Raw genomic sequence first — 23,198 nt, 5'->3', positions numbered from 1 at the left:
TGCATGTATATTTGGTAGTACGATATAAATCATGCAACATAGTTGTGTTACACGCTTGATCAAAAATATTTATATTTCGTACTACATGAAGGTACTATGTCAGCAAAATACCTATTTTTATTTGACCCACAATTGAACTTTCGAACTTCCAATTGCCAAATAAATTGAGACAGAGGAAGTATATATTATAAATATATCGGCTTTGGTGATGACTATTGATGTTAAATTTTCTTATTAATTTGAATCTCAATTGAAATAAGTTCATTTTGGATGAATAAATCCAAGTTTTCTAGATTTGGAATTTGAAATCTCCGGTCCAAAATAAAGAGATACAGTTCCACCATATTTTCTTGTTGAATTATATCTCAATGTACTATTATTGAAAAATTCTAGTTGGTTCTAGATGGAAGTTAGCTTTTGCAAGAAGGGCGTCGTTCGAGCAGATGGAGTTGTTAGAAGGAATTACCTATCGTCGGAATCCCTCAATTGACACCACCGAGTAAAATTTTCTTGTGCTTCAGGACCCCATGGTAACAGCAACGAATGTGCTAAAACTATTAGCAGGAGTAGAAATCACGATAGTTAAAAAATTGTAGTCTTTCAAATAAGCAGCGGCCAATCCTACGAAGAAGGAAAGGATAAAAGATTCCAGGAATTGCATTTGCACCATTATATTTCTTTTTTCCTTTTTTGATATCTGACAGTGACTCCTCTTATTAAATAGGTGAGAAGTAAGTAAACTTTTATCGTTATTCAGATCATTACCAGTGTAGAATATTCTCAGAAACTGGACGATATCTAATGAATAAGGAGCATAATTAGTAAGTTCTAAATTAGAGAAGTACTTATGTCAAATCAGTTCCCCATTTTGAGCAATACTTGCACTATAACGTGAACATGAATTTCCTACTAATTGTATAATATTCACGCCGGATTAAAAAGAGCGTCCACTTAGTTATTTAGACACCCCTTAGAAAATACTAATTCCTAAATAAAAAAAATTAATTTGACTAAACTTACATAATTAAATATGTATTAGGATTTGATCACATAACACTTAATAACAGCAAATCTAGAAAAATAAGATTTTTTTTTTTTTAATTTGATAAGCGAACACTTTTTTTTACTCAAAAAAAAATTAATTAAACATTCTTTTTTATTCAGAGTAATAATAATAAATAAAAAAAGTTGCAGGTGATTTTGTACGTCCCAATAAAGATTAGTCAAAGGAAATATTGCATCGTTGACCAAAAAGAAAGAAGCATAAAGTAAGAAGCTCTTACAACCAATCGGGAAATATCTTCACAGAAAAAAAAAAAGTAAAGAAGAGCAAAACTCTTATAGAAATACTTTTTATTATTTTAACTTCAAATATTCTTTTTAACAAATTTCAGCCAAATATTATCCAAATGCCTAAGTTCCAAATCTATAAAGAAAGTCACTTTAGTAATCTGTTATTTTCTTTTTCTCGCTAATATTTTGGGTTCTCAACTTTGGAGGAAGAGATATAGAATTAGTTGCAAAAACATAATTTTGTAACATCACCCAATATATCGTCTCGCACGACGAGATACCAAATTTATCACCTAGTCCTTTGACTTTTTTTTTTTTTAACTTAACCGTTATTGACTTGATATTCACCATAAAAATTACTGTATCCGTCCCAATTTAAATGTCTTACTTTCCTTTTTTATCTGTCTCAAAAAGGAAATCTCTTTCTATATTAAGAGCCCATTTGACTTAGCTTATAAGTTGTTGAAAACAGCTTATAAGCTATTTTTAGCTTTTTCGAATGTTTGACTGACCAACTTATAAGCCATTTTGTGCTTAAAATAAGCCCAAAAAAATAAGTTGGCCCGTTTGGCTTAGCTTAAAAAAGGTAGCTTATAAGCTATTTTTTTAAGTCCATCCAAACAGGCTCTAAGTAAGTTTTGGCAAGTTTTAGCCCCCGTTTGGCCATAAGAATTATTCAATTTATTCCGGAAATTTTTTTCACTTTTTTTCGGAATCAGTGTTTGGCCATGAGAATTCCGAATACAACTTCAAGTTGTATTCCGGAATACCAAAAACTCAAAAAACTTGTTTTTTAAAAAAAATTCACTTTTTTTACTTTTTTACAACTACATTTTACCAAAAAAAAACTACAATTTCAAAAACTACGGCCAAACACAACTCCAACTCCAAAATTCCCAAAAAAAAGTGAAATTTTTTTGGTATCTATGGACAAACGAGGACTTAGATTACAAGATTTAAAGGAGTACACACATCTTTCATTTAAAATCACAAGATTCAAAAGTCTCACTTTATTTCTTAAATTTCGTGTCCAGTCAAATTAAGACACTTAAAATGAGACGGAGGAAGTAATATTTATTACAGTAGAAATTTATTATACTAAATTATTCTTATTAATTATACATTGAAACTTTAAATTTGACTATTAATATTTTATGTAGTAGTTAGATAACGGTAATATTTATTAAATGAAAATAATAAGTTTTTCTTAATTAACTTGTAAAAAAAAAAAACATTGCTTTTGATATAAGGAACAAGTATGGTGTTATAGCAAGCGATATGGTGTTCTATGTATAGCTATAGTTACCAGATAACTTTTCGTATGATTTAGAAGGGGAACTCATCAGATTTAGTAAGCTGTGTTATAGCTTGACTGTTTTGTAATTATTCTCTTGGTATTAATACAAGTCTATTAGTTACAAAAAAAGATATAAGGAACAAGTAGCGAAAAAATACAGATCAGATAAGATTGAATAGTATTATATTTCAAAAACTGTATACGGTTCTTTAGAAGCTACTACTAAGTACTTAGATTAGGATATAGTAGAGTTAAAAGGGGAAATATGAGCTGGATACGTAGGAACATATGAGTTGAAAGCAAGGAATGAGTTGGATACAGGGGATGCGCAACTGGCCAACTGGGCTCATGCCTTTTACTGTATAACAATTTGGGAAAACAATATAAAATATCCCTAAAATGTAAAATATTCACCCGTTCATGTCTCTTTCTAAATTAATTTCGCTTTTTACCTAATTGGTCAAAAATATTTACCCGAGTACTTCCTCGACAAAAACCCTTCCTTCATGATATCATCGCAGTATATTTATATATCGTGATGGTATCATGAAGAACTAAGAGAAGGACTGAAACAGTTTTCCATGATACCATCTTAGTATATATTTATGTACAATAATTGTATTACGGAGGATTGAGGAGTACCTCATTGAAAGACTGAACCAGTCCTCCATAATACCATCACAGTATGTGTATATAAGATGATGATATTATAGAGGGTTTTTTTAGAAAAGTGTTGAATAAATGAACATGATATCATCTCAGTATATTTATATATCATATTGGTATCATAATTTTGGAGGTATTTTGAATAAATAAGTTTAGGGGCATAAACATAAAGAGAATTATGGGCGGATAACCATTTTGTTTTCAGGGACAGCGGCGTTCATTCCCCTAACAATTTTGCTTTCCAACTGGGGCTTAATGACTAGTCTACGTCCTGTATCTCTCACTTTCACCCATTTCCTCCTTTCTTTTCATAGATAACGAGACTTAGCGGGCATTTGGACATAAGAATCGTAAAATTTAATAAAAAATAAGTTGAAAATGGTATTTGAAACTTAGAGTTGGTTTTGGATATAAATATAAATCGAAGTTATATTTTAAAAAAAAAATCGTAAGTGACTTAAAGAGAAAATTGTGAAAATAACTTTTTGGAAATTTTTAAATTTCAAAAAATTATAACAATTCTATGTCCAAACAATTTTTCGAAACAAGTTATGAAAAAAAAAAGTAAAAACTATTCTTGGTCAAAAGGGCACTTATATCAGGATTCATTTGGTTTTATTGATCCATTATGACCGTCACCTGTTAATAAATAAAAATAATATATATTATTCATAGTAATTATATCTAAATTAAGAATATAAGGACTTGTAATGAACTAGATAATTTGTTTTCATCAAGTACAAAACACTTATTTCTACACTTGCTACGGAAACTTTAGAACTCTTTAAAGCTTGTCCAACGTCTTTTCTTTTGGTAGATTTTGCAACTTTAGATTGTTCCATTGTTTGGATACTTATGGGTTCACGGTGTTGCTTAGGACGCCTTTCGGCAGCCATTTTTGCAATATAGACTACAATTACATCTTCTTCTTGAGTAATGTCTAATCAAAAGATGGACCGTCAAATAAATTACATAAGACGATATACCTCGAGTAACCCAGGTTAGAGTTGTTATCTCCCGTGTTCAAAACCAGTATAAAAAAAACAGAAACTGGAAAAACAGAAACTGGAAAAAACAGAAACTTCGAAAACAACAGAAACTGTTGGAAAAAAAAAAATAATGTAGAAACATCCGAGACCACAGAATACACTGTGTGTCCTTAAGGAATTTAACCCCCTCACTGTACCCGAGGTTGCGGATTATTTCCTCCCAGGATAAAACGGATGTACCTGTCGCAGAAGTGGCGGTACCTCAAACGCCTACGACTTCGGCGAACTCAAATATGGCAACGAAAACACACGAAGACTCGATAGTTTATTTTTGTGAAAGAATACAGATGCAGTGAAAAATTCAGTAGTCGAAAATTGAGGCATTGCCTCAGTTTATATAGCCTTGAACATGCCTCTTCAGATTAGGCTTGGTGGTTGTTCGGAAAGGCCATGCCTTTTCCGAAAAAATAAGAACGTTGGGAAATTTAATTTTTCCTTAAAAATTTGTTATTTCCGCCGTAATATAATTTCAGAAAATGAAGATTGAATTTAAATAAATTTGGTCCAAAAAGATTATCAATCAATCAGATCATTTGACCAAATCCAAATCCGAAGTCGAGCCGAGCGACGACGACGGCGCGAGGGGAGTCCCTCTTCTTGACCCTTTAAGAGCTAGAGGAAGTGCTTTCTAATATAAGCACATAACTTTCCCTTTCTACCACCAATGTGGTACAAGGCTCCTTTTCAACAGAACTTTGCTTTGAACTTCATTTTCCTTCCATTATCTTTTTTTTCCCCTCCATTTCTCATTCACACCAACTTAGCTAGCTTCAATCATTAACAATCCCCCACATGAATGGGGAATGGCTATATGATGGAAAAACATGCATGACAAAAAATACTGTGTGATTCGTAAGCAAGAATTAATCGCATCTGGATAAGTAGATTTCTCTTTGAACTTTCCGTAGTGAACGTATGTCGGATATACTCGGTCAATCGGTAGATTTGATATCTTTGAACCGTCGAGCTTTGGTGTATACCTAGACAACCACATGTCACACAATTAACCCTTTAACCATCTTTGGTTCTCATTGTTTTGTTCGTTTCAGCCATGAACACTCCTGGTTCATAAGTGCGTAGAGAATTGGCCTCACAGAATTCTCCTTGAAGCGGCTTACACTTCACACTTACATAGGTGTCATCCCGTAGATACACTATTTGATATACCCCGTATCAAACTTGGAAACCATTAAAAAGCCGTAATGCTTTATCCTGGTACTGAACATTGTCTCATCACGAGAATGGACCACAAAAGTTATTGTGACAACGTTGAACCGTCATCAATGACTTTGTTTGATCTCTTTGAACCTAGATCTTGGGATCTCCAGTCTTCTAGGTAGAGTTACCGCCACGATGACTTGTCCTCGGCCAAAGTCCCATTCCCCTCGATGATCTTTCAACCACCTCTCTAGTTAGGCCTTTAGTTAGCGGATCCGACACATTATCTCTTGACTTAACATAGTCAATTGTGATAATTCCACTAGAGAGTAGTTGTCTAACGGTATTATGTCTTCGTCGTATGTGACGAGACTTTCCGTTGTACATCGCGCTCCCGGCTCTTCCTATTGCCGCTTGACTATCACAATGTATGCATATAGGAGCCAACGGTTTGGGCCAAAATGGAATATCTTCTAAGAAATTCCGGAGCCATTCAGCTTCTTCACCGGCTTTGTCTAAAGCTATGAACTCAGATTCCATTGTAGAGCGGGCGATACATGTCTGTTTGGATGACTTCCAAGACACTGCTCCTCCACCTATGGTAAAAACATATCCACTTGTGGATTTAGTTTCAGTTGAACCGGTGATCCAATTTGCATCACTGTATCCTTCAATAACTGCAGGATACCTATTATAATGCAAAGCAAAGTTTTGAGTATGTTTCAAATACCCCAAAACTCGTTTCATTGCCAGCCAATGTGTTTGGTCGGGATTACTAGTGTAGCGACTTAGTTTACTTATAGCACACGCAATATCAGGTCGCGTACAGTTCATGATATACATCAAACATCCCAACACTCTGGCATAATCCAATTGAGAGTGACTTTCACCTTTATTCTTTGCAAGAGCAAGGTTCATATCAATTGGTGTTTTTGCAACTTTAAAGTCCAAGTACTTGAACTTTTCAAGTACCTTTTCAAGATAATGAGATTGAGACAGTGCTAGACCTTGAGGAGTCTTATGGATTTTAATTCCCAAAATTAAATCGGCAACTCCTAAGTCTTTCATATCAAACTTACTAGCAAGCATGCGCTTAGTAGCATTTATGTTAGCAATGTCGTTACTCATTATCAGCATATCATCCACGTACAAACAAACAATGACGACGTGGTTCGGAGTGTTTTTAATGTAAACACATTTATCACATTCATTTATCTTGAATCCATTTGACAGCATCGTATGGTCAAATTTTGCATGCCACTGTTTAGGTGTTTGTTTAAGTCCGTAAAGAGACTTAACAAGTCGACACACCTTCTTCTCTTTCCCTGGAACTACAAACCCTTCAGGTTGTTCCATGTAAATTTCTTCCTCTAACTCTCCATTTAGGAAGGCTGTTTTCACATCCATTTGATGGATTTCAAGACCGTACACGGCGGCTAACGCTACTAACACCCGAATAGATGTAATCCTCGTTACCGGCGAGTATGTATCAAAGTAATCAAGACCTTCTCGTTGTCTAAAACCTTTAACAACTAGTCTTGCCTTATATTTATCAATACTACCATCAGCTCTCATTTTCCGCTTGAAAATCCATTTGGAACCTAAAGGTTTATTCCCTGGAGGAAGATCAACCAATTCCCAAGTATGATTGTCCAATATGGATTCTATCTCACTATTGATTGCCTCTTTCCAAAATTGAGCTTCCGATGAAGACATAGCTTCATTGAAAGTTCGAGGCTCATTTTCCAACAAAAATGTTAGAAACTCTGGTCCAAAGGAAGTAGACGTCCTTTGACGTTTGCTGCGTCTTGGATTTTCCTTATCAGGAATATTTTCCTTTGTTTCTTCCCAAGGTCGTTTAGATTCTTTGCTAGACGACTCACATTCCTTTTTATACGGATATATGGTTTCAAAGAAGTCAGCATTATCTGATTCAATTACTGTATTCACCTGAATGTCGGGATTTTCGGATTTGTGAACCAGAAACCGATATGCCTTACTATTTGTGGCATATCCTATAAAAACACAATCAACGGTTTTAGGTCCTATTTTTACCCTTTTGGGTTTAGGAACTTGCACCTTGGCCAAACACCCCCACACTTTGAAGTATTCCAAATTGGGTTTCCTTCCTTTCCACTTTTCGTATGGAATTGATTTTGTTTTGCTATGGGGCACTCGATTGAGTATTCGGCTAGCTGTTAGAATAGCTTCCCCCCACAAGTTCTGGGGTAACCCAAAACTTATTAGCAAGGCATTCATCATTTCCTTTAGTGTTCTATTCTTTCTTTCTGCAATTCCGTTTGATTGTGGCGAATAAGGGGCAGTCGTTTGATGAATAATACCATATTCCAAACATATTTGTTCAAAAGGAGATTCATATTCACCGCCCCTATCACTCCTTATCATTTTAATCTTTTTGTTAAGTTGAGTCTCAACTTCAGTTTTGTACTGCCTGAATGCTTCAATTGCTTCATCTTTACTATTAAGTAAATAGACGTAGCAATACCGCGTACTATCGTCAATAAAAGTTATGAAGTACTTCTTTCCACCGCGAGATGGGATTGACTTCATGTCACAAATATCTGTTGATATGTGTAGACATCGAAATTTTGTGGGACTCTACAAGTTGAGCTCAATATGTGTTAGGGTTTTTTGGAGACTACTCTACCCTAAACCCGAGATTAAGCCTATATAAAAGACACATATTCACTTGAAGAGACATCTCAAAGATTCCATAAACTCATGGGTATTCAAGAAGAGGTCAATATGTGGCCAGATATTTCTTGACAACTAAATACTTCAAGAAGATCCACAATATCATTTCATGGAGATCAAATACATCACAAGAAAATCCACATATCTAAATCCAAATCATACTACGTTCGAGAAATAAGCTACTAACGGTCCTCGAACTACGAAGAAATATTAGGAGAGAAGAATCAAGGAAGTAAACAGATTTTGTTTACTTCATATTTATCAAAAAAATATATGTTTCTTCATATTTTATTTATGATTATAATTTATTTTCGCATATTAAAATTTATTACAGACAATATGATTTGCAATCATAATCTGAAACTTGTTGTATACCTTAAATTTCAAAAGTTTTAATTTTATTCTTAAACTCTAAACCTCGTCAAATAGTAATACATAAATTTGGACAGATGGAGTACTAAATTATTAGGGGGAAAGAAAGTGGGGCCCAATGCTGGTAAGGCAGGTGATGGACGCCAGCTGTGCAAGCTCTCTCTTTTCCCACTGGCAAATCAACAAACTTTTATAGACATCGGCACTTCCACCAACCATTTCTTCTCCCTCAATATGTCACGTTATCTATCAAATAGGGTTCATTTCGATGAGGAGGGCCAAGTGGGTCTAACTAATTTGAAGTTGAGGCCCTCCGAGGAAGATCAAGAGCCTTTTATGGGAGTCAAAGTTCGTAGAAAAGCTTCTATTCATAGAGATTATCTTGACGTCCCTTCTCGACCCTACCTAATCAAGATTCTCGAAAAACAAGGTATTATTCTCAGCCTTCTTAATTTCTATTTTAATATTTGGGGTTTCTACTCTCAATTTGTTAAATTTGTGCATTTATCCTTTACTTTATGTGACCTCTGCTTGAGCACCGCATATTAACAATTTTTGCCTATTGCACTATGCTTCTTGTACGTGGTATTGCATAATGGAAAGCAAAATCAGAGACTTCATTTTTTTTTTTTTTTTTTTTTTGTTGCTGAACCAGCTCTGCTTGGATATTTAGACAATGGAGAGGAATCTCTTTACATTCCGAAGTAATTACTTTTGTTATTGGACAAGCAATTAGGGAAACCTAATTTTAAGCACATTTTCTTTTCTTGGATGGAAATATGTAAACAGCTCTTATTACAAAGTTTAAGGAGCGGACAAAATCCAAAAACTGATTTACATCATCAAAGGTTACACCAGTAAAAAAAAGATGGTTGGTACCCCCTTAAAAACATCTCAAGTTTCTATTAAAAAAAAAGCCTGTCTGGAATGATTTGCCATAGTTCTTTTTTGAAAACTTCCCAATTTTACCAATGACCCCAGCTGATATTGGATTCATTTAAGGATTGTGGCATAATCCAGTAAACTCCCAAAAAGGACGCAGAAATGTTACATATATCTATAGCTTCAGGGCAATGCAAGAAAAGGTGGTTCATAGTTTCTGAATTTGCATTGCATAAGTAGCATCTGCTGTATAGGATGAGAATTCTTGTTTTTCAGATTCTCCCTTGCAAGACAAGCCTCCTGTAGAAGTATTCAAGTGAAGCATGCTACTGTTGTTTTGGACATTTGGTTTTTCAGATTAATTTTCATTCTCAATCTTCAATTGTGCCATTCCTAGTAAATTTGTAAACACCGTATCTTCTTGCACATGCAACCTCTATTGCTTTCACATCACACTAATTATGTGTGTCAAGTTTAATGCCTGATCTGCTTTAGAAGGCTGTCAAAAAATGTATGTCTTGGTGGAAACTGTATTGACTGTCGGGACAACTGCTGCAAAAAGAAGATGAATATATAGGGCTGTCGTGTATGATTACTTGGATATGTCTATGTTATCTTGGTTGAATTCGTTGAATTTAGATCATGCATCTTTTGAAAGCTCAAAGATGAAAACATTATATCCAATCTAAACTGAACATCTTATCTCTAGAAATTCTCATCTATGTTGATCTGTCTATCTTTTGCAGGTGACAAAAAGGTTCTATTTGCAGACACAATTCTGAAGTTTACAAGCACAGGGAAGATGAAGCGGCGCATTTTCTTTGTTACTGATTTCGCCATCTACATTGTAAACCCAGAAAGTGGCGCACTTAAAAGGCGGATTGCCCTGGCAGCTGTTGAGAAGCTTTGTCTGAGTGAATTAAGTGATAATTTCCTTGCAATTATCATCCCGACTGAGTACGATCTGCTCATGGCCAGTACTCGGAAGACAGAAATAGTAACAACCTTAGTAGATGCTACCAAGAGTCAATCTGACTATGAACTCGATGTTCTCTTCTCTAATAGGTGATTTGAATAGTGCAATATCATTTTCTTATTCATCTTTGAATCCAAATCGTTCTTTTAATCGTGTCTCTGAACTTGACAAACTTTGAGCTACACTAAACACAGATCTGCAGATATCACTCTTGTTAAAGAAGCGTGTTGATGGGTTAAAGAAGATAAAGACACTGAACATTTTCTGTCTCGACCTGCTCATGTCCTAGCCAACACTGTGGCTTGAGAATGATTCTATAACTGATTACCCTCATACAAATGCTCTCAATAGTTATTGATATATGACTTCTAAACTGCTAATATGTGGCAAATATGATGGTTCTAGGTGTTGACCTTCCATTTTGCCCCTAAGCTTTTCAAAAAGAGGGGTGTAGACCCATTTTTTATAACGTGTTCAATAAAATATTGAGTTCTCAAGGAGGATGCATGGGAAACTGATTCATACGAAGAACCTTAAATCGGAGCAGCAAGTACTGCTGTAGGTGGTTTGTTGGTTGAATTTACTAGTTCTTTTTAATGAAGCATTATCATTAATGGCATCACGAAGATGCAAATACTGCAGATATTACAAAAGATAGTAAGTTAAAGTAAGATTCTATAACTCCATACAGTGAGGCTTAAGTTAGGAATATCGAGTTAACAAAATTCAAAAAGGTGCCAGGAGAGTTTATGGGGGATAAGTTGCTCCAACTATATAAACTTAAGAGACATTTAGCTTTCAGGGAGTGGTTTGGAGTTGATACTCCATCAAAACATCTTCTGTTCCTTTCATTCCAAACATTGAATTGCTAGTTCTGGAAACAGTAAAGAAAAAGGGCATGGGGTTGGGCAGGGTGGGAGCTGTGTTGTCACATTATTAGAGGTTGACTAACATGCTATTTCCTCATGGCATCACCTCTGGGAACTTGTATACCTTTTTGTCATTGGTATTTTCTTACCTGGACACTTGTGCTAAAAATTTTTATGTTAAACTTATTTACCTAACACAGATTTCATCTGACGTGATCAGAATAGCATTTAGGACTCTAATGTAATGCTTGCCCTGCTAATGATTATTTATTGTCTATATTACATATGCTGCTTCGTTTCCTCTTCCTCTACTTTGCATATTTTGTCATTTTTATTTCCTTTTAGTTTTTTTCTTTGAAGTACCTAATAATGTTGTTTATATTGTTTCCTAATCTTAATCTTGCAGGTTTGAGTACAATGCAACTTCTGAACTCGTTAAAGAAGTTCAATTTGAGCAAATTGAAGGTTGGTGGTGGTTTTTTCTCGTGACATTTTCTGTTTACTATCTGTTTTCTGCAGATAGTGGTTGGGTTTTATTTGACATTCTATCTAAATTCTCTTATGCTAAGATGGATTTTTTGTTCTCCAACAATTTCAGCGGGTGTCAAAACAAGAATCTCACGGAAATGAACTACCCTTAGCATGTAACTGTCTAAGAACATCAACTGCTCTCTACCATGTCTGCAAATGTATGTCTTGCTATTTGGAAGGGGGAGCCGGTTTTGCACTTCCTCAAACAAAGAAACAGGGTGGGGATCTGGATGTATCATTCTATGTAGAAAGGTGATCGATTTTTACTTATCAAAGAACAGAAAAGGAAAAGGGACAGAATGTATTATTTTTTTCATCATATGAGCTGGTTTCAGTCGCTCTAGCTATGCCGACATATGCATTTATATAGCTTGTTGTAAATCTGTAGATGTGTTCTCCTTTCTTCTTCTTTTCCCTTTCTCTGATTGTGTTTTGTAATATTGTACATTTTCCAATTTATAAGATGAGAATGTTTGGTGGTTGATAGTTGGAAGGCACAGGTAGGCACAAGTTATACAGAAGTTTCTGCACCTAAGGGTAGATTGACTTAAAAGTCTTAAACCGTGTATAAAACATGGAAGAAGAAAACGACCGTTGTGGATTTCATATCTTACAGTAACAAGACAGCCCATCTATTTATAGTAAATAATGTTGAGTGCTGTGGAGTCTTGGCGTAACTGGTAAAGTTGCTGCCATGTGACCAGGTCACGGGTTCAAGCCGTGGAAACAGCCTCTTGCAGAAATGCAAGGTAAGGTTACGTACAATAGACCCTTGTGGTCCGGCCCTTACTTGGACTCCGCGCATAACGAGAGCTTAGTGCACCGGGCTGCCCTTTTTAATGCAGAGTGTTGTAATGTGCAAATGTAATGTATTAGTTTACAATTCTGAAGTCTGCGCCTACCATGTGCAAATTGATACCATTACAAGTTGTGCCTGTTTGGTTTGTATTCTCAAAGTTATTTTCTGATTATATAGACTAGTGATTACTCTTTGTCAATTGATTAAAATAATCAATTCTGTTGAAGAACACTTTGTTTTCTATACTTAAAAGTAGTTTTATTGATAGATTCCGATTGATGAATTGACATTTAGCTCAAATAATCCAAACCAAACACAGTTTTGGCATCACTATTCAATTTGGTCGATGAAAAAATATTTGGCGGAAGCTCGAGAAAGGGTATCAAAATAAATACCAGCCCATCTCTTTAGGGAAAAGTAAACCAGTGTCTTAATCAGTTTATAACAGAAGACAACAGTATTTCAGTCATGGCTGTTGTTAGGGTGGGCAAGCCTTTATTCGCTATTCTAATGCTACCATCTACCATCTATATATTAATTACTAGACGGTCTATACCCGTGCTGCGCACGGGCCCAACACTTTACATTATAATGCATTTATGTGTATGTAGCTGTCTTTGAATATATATATATATATATATATATATATAATTGTAGTTTGTGCTCCGTATCTAAAAATTTATTATATTAATGTTTGTTATGAATACAAAATCGGCAAATTTATTAATATTTTTTAAAAGAGAAGACTTGTTTAAAAGGAAACTATTTTTCTCTCTTTGAGATAAAACAATAGCAATATTTAAGCATCAGTTGATACTTTCAATTTTAATTCGATTAATTTAAAGATGTAAAATACTTATTATTTTTTATCTCATTTTATTTGTCATGTTGTCTTTTGCATGATTTTTTAAGAAAACGTCGATTAGAATTATAATTTGAGTAATTTACCTTAGTCATTATTTGATCTCCATTTGATATATTTTTTTACGACATTAATCTCTTTTCACATTTATTAGAGTAGGAATAAAAATAAAAAAGTAATTAAATTCTATGTTATTTTAAAGTATAAATATTTTAAGTATATTTATTTTACCGAACATAACAAATAAATGACATAGCGGAATAACAAATATAACAGTTTAATATCTAGATTAGATCTCAGGCTAATATAAAAAATTAAAAAAAAAACTGTATGGTTTGACTACTTAACTTTTTGAAGAAAAATAATTTTATTTGCTCCCACTAATGGATTGATACGCACGTGACAATGAATCCGCCATTATTGACTTAATGAGATGCTTTGGAAATTACATGAATATTGTTTGATTTTTTAATATGGAGTGCGCTTTTTTTTTTTTACATTATTGATTTGCACTATTTTTATGCATATATATATATATATATATATATATATATATACACACACTATGTTCAAAACACGATTAATATAACATTGTAGTTTGTACTCCGTATCTAAAACTTTAGTATATTAGTGTTAACTACGAATACAAAGTTGCACTTTTTTTCACATTATTTTTTTTAATATGGTGTTCACTTTTTTTTTTTTTATATTGTTTTCTTTTATTAATATGGCGTCCACCTTTTTTTTTTTTTTTTTTTACAGTGAGTTTGGAGATGGTGGGTCCCAATTTTTTTTTTTATATTGTTTGATGTTGTTTAGTATGAGTTTCAACCTTTATGGGATGCACTTTTTTTTGGGACATTATTAGTTTGTACTATTTTATGCATATAATATATATACATATACTATGTTCAAAATACGATTAATATAACATTGTAGTTTGTGCTCCGTATCTAAAACTTTATTATATTAGTGTTTGTTATGAATACAAAGCCAACACTTTTTTTAACATTATATTTTTTTAATATGGGGTTCACTTTTTTTTTTATATTGCTTGATTTTGATAATATAGGGTCCACTTTTTTTTTCCCATGAGTTTGGAGATGGTGAGTTCCACTTTTTTCTTCCTTTTTTTTTATTGCTCGGTGTTATTTAGTATGGAGCCCACTCCTTTTTTTTAAGGACAATGGACGACGAAGCATGGGTCTAAACCCATGCTTTATATATTCTTTTTTAATTTTATTTTTTATAGGTCTTTGACATATATATACATCTTAAGGAGAAATATTTACGAAACGTGAAGATAGTTTTATATTTACAAAACATAACATTACAAATCCTATACAAAACATGCTTTATTTTTTATTTTATTTTTATTTTTTTTAAAATTATTTTTTAATTTTTTTAATTTTTTTTAAAAAAATTAATATTTTTTTTCGCTCACAAACTTATGTATGAAAGTTGTATGAAATGTGTATATCTCGCTCAAGACTTAAAAAGTTTGCTAAAAATTTAGTGTATAAAAACGGTATGAAATGTGTATATCTCGTTCAAGGCTTAAAAAATTCGCTCAAAATTGTGTGTATAAAAACAATATGAAATTTGTATCTTGCTCATGTCTTAAAATTTCGCTCACATTACCGTATATAAAATTCATGTTAGATTTCTGTAAAATTAATACGACTACAATAACATTGTATACAACTTTGATACAATATTCAAGACTTAAAATAATCGCTCAAATTTTTATGTATGAAATGTGTATATCTTGCTCAAGGCTTAAAAAGTTCGATCAAATTTTATGTATGAAGAACGTATGAAATGTGTATATCTTGATCAAGGCTTAAACATTACGCTCAAAATTTTATGCATGACAATAGTATGAAATGTGTATATCTCCCTCAAGACTTAGAATTTCATTGACATTTTTTGTATATAAAAGTTCATATTAGGTTTCTGGAAAATTAATATAACTACAATAACATTGTAACAATTTTCATACAATATTCAAGGCTTAAAGTTTTCGCTCAAAATTTTGTATATGAAAATTATATTAAAAATTTCGCCCACACATACATATTTCATACATTTCTCATACAACTTTCATACACAGAAATTTGAGGTAATTTTTTAAGCCTTTGAGAATTTTTTTTTTTTTAAAATATATATGTCATGTTTCGTAATATATCGTTATGTTTTGTAAATAAGGAAAATTATCGTTACGTTTCGTAAATATTTCTCCTTAACATGTATATATACGTAGTTTTTCCTTTTTTATATTGCTATGTTGTTTAGTATGGAGCCCACCCTTTTGAACATTATTAGTTTGCATTATTTTTATGCATATAATATATATATATATACACACACATGGGATACTATATTCAAAACACGATTAATATAACATTATAGTTTATGCTCCGTATATTATTGTTTGCTACGAAAACGCACGTGGCAATGAATCTATCATTATTGACTTAATGAGATACTTTGAAAATTACATAAATATTGTTTGATTTTTTAATTTGGAGGCAATTTTTTTTTAATATTATTAATTTGTACTATTTTTTTAATATTAATTATTGTTTAATATATGTGGGGCTCATAACTTTTTTTGAAAAAAAAAATTGGAACGGATATATATACACCTTAAAATTATGTGGCCCACATTTTTTTTTTATATTAGTTGTTTTGTTTAATAATAGTTGTTTTGTTTAATATATATGAGTGGGGAATTAAATATGAGTGGGGCCTACAATATATGAGCGGGGAATTAAACATAAGTGGAACCTACAATTTAATATAAAAAAACGGACGACGAAAGTGCCATAAACTGGCTCTTCTAAAGAGTACTAATACTTGTACTACCTATGCTTCCTATGTGAAGCAAAAATTGTAATGTAAGAATTATTTTTGGTTAGATGTTTAGTTTGATATATTAATAGTCAGTATAGAGCGTATAATTTGAAATAATATTTGTACTTTTTAAACAAAGTAAAAGTTTGCGCTATTTTGAGGCTTAGTTTTGTCATTCTAGTGTTTTTAATTAGTTTATCGTTGATATTTGTATTAATATTCCACAATCCATCCTGCTTAAATAATACTACATAGATTTTCACTTATACACGTACCTCTCTGTTTCACTTTATGTGATGGTATTTGATTGGGTATGAAGTTTAAGAGAAAAATAACTTTTGAAACTTGTAATCTAAAATAAAACAAACATTTTTGTGATTATAAAAATCAATTCATTTGGTAGCTGGTCAGGTCTAAGTTATTCATGTATTAAAATCCTGCATAAGTAATACTGTGTTTGATAGCTAGTTATGAGGTGAGTTATTCATGTATAAAAGTAGTAAATTGTTTGGTTTGCAATCTAGAAACCCACATAACTAATACATGTATAAGTTATGAGAGAATCTATGTATTATTTTATGCAGGGCAAAAGGTGCAATAGTTAATACATGAATAACTAATATGTGAATAACTAATCCTGCATAACTAATAGTCTAATACCTGCATAAAATAATACATAAATTCTCACATAACTAATCCATGTATTACTAATACCTGCATAACTCTAACCAATTACCAAACCACCCCTAAGGGTAAAATAAACAGTTTAGCATAAAATAGGACAAAGGGAGTATTTATTTATGAGAAAGCGGTGGTAGGGGCCAAATATTGTACTACTAGTGATCCAAGATCTTATGGGGAGATTATACCTCCTTACAACACCCACCAAACGGCCCCCTACAGTGTGGTCTCTGTTTTGGCATGATAGCTTGACCTGTCAAGCGTATCTACACCATTTCACGTATGAAAGTGATTGATTTCAACTTGTCAAATGACAAAAATAATAACGAATATTTGTCCAAACCTTGATAGAAAGAGTTATTATCTTTACTAGTAAGAGTTAGCAGATATTTTATAGAATTAGTCGAAGAATGCATAAGTTGGTCCGGACACAACAATTATGAAAAAAAAATAATACAAGGAACAAGATCTATTAGAATGTACTACTATCTTTCATCAAGTTAAGCTGGTTTCGTTGCTCAAGTTATTCCTCCATATACATTAATCTAGCTTTTGTTGCTTGGTCCTAAACTTGTTTTTAGCTTTCTCCTTCTTTTTCTTTTTTACTCCAACGGTTCTTTGTAATATTGCGATTTTCCCGATATTAAGAGATTCTTTTGTCGCTGATATGAGTATCCCAAAATCTTGAAAAATAATACATGCTCGCTTAATTTGGAAGGCACAAGTTATTCGAAGCTTCTGCACCTTCTCCAACAATTTAAGGTCTGGCCTACCATGTGCAAATTCATTCTATTACAATTCATGGGTACTTGCTGCTTTTTCCTGCTTGGTTAGTATTATCAAAATTATCACCGCATGTTTAAATAAGTGACCGTATGATAATTGATTAAAATAATCAATGCGTTTTAAGGACAAACACTTTGGTATTAGCATAAAAATTACTGGTAATTTTCTTGTATTAGCCAGACTAGACGAAGTGATTGAGTCAGTTATCAGAAATAATCTAAATCAAACAGACTTGCATACTTTCTGAAAACAAGCTTAATAGGAGAAGAAGTAGAGAGACTAATATTCAGCATCACTATTCAATTTGCTCACTGAAAAACTTAGCAGAAGCTCAAAAAGGGAAGTCTAAGATGCAAAATGCTCAAAGAATTACCAGCTATGTCTTTAAACTCGTAACAATGAAACAATTGAGGATACAGAACAGTAACTAATTTCTAAAGAACTCTGAAATATCAGTGTGTAACAGAAGACGACCCTATTTCAGTCATCGGTGGTGTCAGGTTCGGTGTAGAAGCTTCAGTGGATGGCCGAGTACCTGTATTCACTCTCCTAATACCCTCTACCATCTTTACTACTTCAGCCATTTTTGGTCTCTGCTCCGGCATTCTGGATACACAAGTCAAACCTATTTGTAACATCTCTACCATTTCTTCTTCTATATTAGGATACCTCAAAAGCTCCACATCGAATACTTCAGCAGTCCACTCCTCACGAACGACAGAATGGACCCATCTGACTAAATGGACAACCTCATTAGTACCTGTGGCATGTATAGGTGACTTTCCAGTGAGAAGTTCAAGCAATAGGACGCCAAAGCTGTAGACATCAGTGGATTGAGACACTTTTCTTGAATCTGTAACTTCTGGAGGTTGATAACCTGCCGCTCGCATGACTGGTGGTACAATTGGACTCATTATAGTTGCCAAGCCAAGATCAGATATACAACCGAACCCTTGGGAGTTGAGGAATATGTTTGAGGATTTTATGTTCCCATGGACAAGTTTTCCTCCAGAGTATCCGTGTATATGAGCAATGCCTCTAGCTGCACCAATGGCAATTCGTAGTCGGGTTTCCCAGTCAAGAGGAATACGATCAGCAGACCTCTTTGCTGCAATTAGAAAGTGCATCAGAATATACTGAGAGGAATACTTGAAGGGGCATTTAAGACACTATCCACCTAACCAAATGAGAATCGACTATAACGCCAAAGCAAAATTCTCCTCGGGGTTTTATTTCACTGATATCTTTGTCATAGAACCAATAGTGAAAACCTCTTGAGGAACATAATATTGTCGAATTTTGACAAATTAATGACCAAAGTTGCACTTAAACATGTCGTAGAAGTGGCATTCAGAATTATGACCTTGACAAGTTTCTACTATCCTATAAACTATTGATGATTGAAAAAAACTATCATGCAGTATATCTTGTCCTATAGTGATTGATTCAAAAATTGAAAAGCAAGAGTAGTAGAAGTTGGGTGCTTAACATACCATGCAGCATCAAAGATGCACTTCCTTGGCTGTAGAAATCGTACACCATGAGCTTCTCATCCTTGGAATAATAGTATGCCCTCAGTGGAGCCACGTTCTCGTGCCTGATATTGCCAACAACCTGCATCTGCTGCTCAAAATCTTTTCTTCCGACACTCTCCTTCAACCTCTTCACCACAACTGTAGTAGAATCTTCCAAAGCTGCCTTATACGTAGTGCCAAATGTTCCCTTTCCAAGCACTTCCGCTGAAGCTCTCAACAGATCTTCAAGGTCAAATGCAAGATTACAACCCTCAAAGAATGCAAGATTCCCTTCTCCATGCTGACTGCTGGAAGCTCCCTTCCTACTAACTGTTGCTTCTTTCTTGAATGATTTCTCTGTGTCTCCATTTTTACCCTCTTTCTTGGAATAGCGCGTAATAAGCACTGCAGCTATTACCAAGAAACCTAAAACACATCCTCCAATTACGATCCCAAGAATTGCAGGTTCATGTAGTTTAAATGATTTCTTTTTTGATGGGACACTTGGAGGAGGAACTGGAGGAAATGAAGGCGAAAAATTAGCAGGAGAAATCGGGTTACCAGCAAAAGCTGAACCAGGAAATCTTTGAAGAGAATTGGGGACACTTCCAGTGAAGTTATTGTTGGATAGATCTAATACTTGCAAACTAGGGAGATTGATATCAGGAATACTGCCAGAGAGTGAGTTATTAGCAAGAACCAGAGCGGTCAAATGAGTCAAGTTTGCAATCGAAGAAGGTATACTCCCACTAAAATCATTATTCGACAAATTCAAAACCGAAAGGCTTCTCCAAGCAGAAAAATCAGCAGGCAATGGACCATTAAAGTTATTGAATTGAAGATAGACAGAAGTAAGATTTCCAAGGTTTGCAAAATCAGAAGGGATAGAACCACTAAGACTATTAGACCTTAAACTCAAGATCTGAAGAGCAGACAAACGGCTAAGAGTGTTTACAGGAATCGAACCACGAAATCCAACTCCAGGCAACCTGATTGCTATAATTCTTGATTGGTCATGATTACAAGTAACTCCAGTCCAAGAACTGCAAGCAGAAGTTCTGTAATCCCAATTCAGATAGCGCGAGTGGTTAACATTATCAAGAAAATCAAGAAGTGCTTGTCTGTCTTCGTATGGTTCACTGTTTGCAATCCAAAACAGAGCTGACCAGAATAAAACTGACAAAAATAGGAACTTTGTGCCCATCCTTTTTCTTCCACTGAGCTAAACTACAAAGGCATCAATTACTAGTAATAACAGCCACCTTCATCATCTACAAGAATTTCAAGAAATGGAATCAGAGGTTGAAACGGCATGATATTCATTATTCAGTAAAAATAATTGCCATATAAATTAAGAGAACCGTTTCTTAGCCATAAATATACTATTTATAAGGTAACTTAAGTTACTTAGACTATCAGAAGACCTTTTTGTTTTTTGGTCAACCAAGCAAACTAAGTAAAAGTTAGGTTTCAATATACAGAATAGTAGCTAAAGTAAAACAAGAATTTGGTACAATTTCTTCCGTCATTTACTGACAAATGATCCATCTTCAACTTTTTTTCTATTTGGGCTGCCAGAAAATGAACGAAAAAAATAAAATAAAAGGAACTAGCAGGCATTTCATGTTCTTCACCTAAAAGATTGAATTTTCAATACTTGTCTTGATCTTAAAGCTAAGAATGCAAAGTAAAACAAGAATTTGGTACAATTTCTTCCGTCATTTACTGACAAATGATCCATCTTCAACTTTTTTTCTATTTGGGCTGCCAGAAAATGAACGAAAAAAATAAAATAAAAGGAACTAACAGGCATTTCATGTTCTTCACCTAAAAGATTGAATTTTCAATACTTGTCTTGATCTTAAAGCTAAGAATGCAGAATTTGAACTATCGGCAATAACAAAACAACATTGTAATGAACCTGAATAGCAATACCCAGATGGCCAAAAATGGGATAGAGTGATTCCTCTCCAGCAAGAAAACCCCACAAAATATCAGAAACTGTATAATATAGCAGCTATCTTACTGAGGAAAAAAAGAATCAAACAGCTGGTAGAGTAAACGGAAAAGAAGGAGTAGATGAACGGGAACGTAGATGGAAGTAAATGTAGAATTAAGTAGTAGCTAGGGGTGAGAGACAATGATTAAATGAGGGGAGTGGGTGAAGCAATAAATGATTGAAAGGCAGTTAATTTGAAGAAGAAAGCAAAGAAATAAAGAAATGGGGGGGGGACATTATATTTAGTAGAATGTATTTGGTTAGCCAAGAAGCGAAAAGAGAGGGAAAATCACGTGGAGACAAAAGCGGAACTACTACTAGTCTACTACGTGGAGAGGGTGCACGTGGTGCCAGTAGGGCAGGGAGCACCAGAACAGCATTATCCATCATTTCCGCTAATTTGAAGCTGCTCAATAAAGAAACACAGATTACTATTACATACACAAAAGATGAAAGGGAAGGGAAGGGAAAGGAAAGGAAACTAACCTCTCTTAATCACGTCCCCATGTTAGTAAAATCTAATTGGGTGCAGCTTTATTTGGTAAAACTAGTGGAGTGCGCCCTGTGATAGTGTGACTCGTTTAATTTGGGAACGAGTTATTATAATGGGCCGGATGATAGTGTATGTGAATTAAACAAAATGAAATTATATAGTGAATAATTACTTTTTACTAAAAAATATTTGATTCATTGGAGTAAGAATAAAATATACTCTCTCCATCTCAAAAAGATTATCTTAATTTGACTTGACACGGTGTTAAAGAAATAAAGGACGGATTTTGAAATGTGTGGTCCAAAATAAGCCTTAAATATTTGTATGACTGTAAATCATCTCATAAAGGTAAATTGTTTCTAAATATGAAAATGTGCCAATATTTTTTGGACAAACTAATAAGGAAAGTCAGACAATCTTTTTGGGATGGAGGGAGTAGTGTATATGTAATATGATATTAATAAGTGTTCGATTTTATACTAAGATTAAATAAACTTATTTTTTAATATATTTTTGTCATTTGATTGGTTTTTCCCAAAATAACTAGTCCTGAGATTGTTATCTTACATGAACCGTGGTATAAAAATACAGAGTATCGAAATTGTGGTATAAGCAATCTTATAATTACTTATACCAAAATAGTAAATTTTAACTAACTATATGTAAAGTAAAATAATCTCACATTTTATTTCGAAAAGAAAAGTAGCGTAAAGTTTTACATTTTCAGAAAATCAAACAAGCAACCAAAAAAAGTACTGTATATGGATGCAACCGTCTATACGCTACGCTAGTAAAGTCCTTACCAAACTAACGTGTAGCTGCAGGTCTCTAATATATATATATATATATAGCATGCATGGGAGTTGGGTCAAACAACACAAGGTGTAAAGGTGTGTGAGATGGACGACTACCAAGAAAGAAATTAAAATTATGGCGAAGTCAGGATATATATTAAGGGGTGTCAAAAAAATATGAATAAGTTGCTACCGGTTTAAACACACAATGTTAGGGAAGTTTTGCAACCCCTTAACCATTGCACTAAGCCAGCTTGTGATAAAGGGTATCAATACTAGTATACATAACTATAAAACCAAAATTTTACCAATTTATACAACGTAATTTTTGTTGCTTGACACCCCTCGACAGAGGCAGACCTCGGATTTGAGCGCAACGGGGGCACCATTATCGTTAGTACGCCAATTACTAGCGACAAAGTTAGGCGTGCGACTCTTAAAAAACTTATTGATTACAATAACAAAGTACAAACTTCAATATTATCATATATAATTAATTTGGTACTAATTTAACAAAAGTAAATCATCAACTCATACTTGAACTCGACGCGTTTTCATTTGGAAAATAAAAACAAACTTAACTTTTCAAGACCTTAAGTTGATTGT

General features: G+C 33.7%; 2 protein-coding genes across 3 annotated transcripts; one reads left to right on the top strand and one right to left on the bottom strand.

The window, feature by feature from the left end:
- Positions 1-8,613: 8,613 nt before the first annotated feature.
- LOC132632018 (uncharacterized) lies at positions 8,614-12,292 on the top strand. The gene is made up of 4 exons (XM_060347800.1): positions 8,614-8,980; positions 10,179-10,497; positions 11,684-11,742; positions 11,876-12,292. Exons 1-4 carry the CDS (start codon positions 8,785-8,787, stop codon positions 11,905-11,907), a joined length of 606 nt encoding a protein of 201 aa, XP_060203783.1. The 5' UTR covers positions 8,614-8,784; the 3' UTR covers positions 11,908-12,292.
- Positions 12,293-18,055: 5,763 nt separating this feature from the next.
- LOC132632017 (probable inactive receptor kinase At4g23740) lies at positions 18,056-21,747 on the bottom strand. Of its 2 annotated transcripts, none has more exons than XM_060347799.1 (3): positions 21,242-21,747; positions 19,286-20,577; positions 18,056-18,900 (listed from the first exon to the last, which is right to left on the bottom strand). In XM_060347799.1, exons 2-3 carry the CDS (start codon positions 20,508-20,510, stop codon positions 18,245-18,247), a joined length of 1,881 nt encoding a protein of 626 aa, XP_060203782.1. In that variant the 5' UTR covers positions 20,511-20,577; positions 21,242-21,747; the 3' UTR covers positions 18,056-18,244. The 2 variants fall into 2 exon arrangements, with proteins under 2 accessions (XP_060203782.1, XP_060203781.1); XM_060347798.1 differs by having other exon boundaries at positions 21,228-21,746.
- Positions 21,748-23,198: the final 1,451 nt, after the last annotated feature.

Source organism: Lycium barbarum, chromosome 3 (assembly GCF_019175385.1).
Source record: "Lycium barbarum isolate Lr01 chromosome 3, ASM1917538v2, whole genome shotgun sequence".
Classification (NCBI taxonomy): Eukaryota; Viridiplantae; Streptophyta; class Magnoliopsida; order Solanales; family Solanaceae; genus Lycium; species Lycium barbarum.
This window is presented reverse-complemented; position numbering and strand designations above follow the sequence as displayed.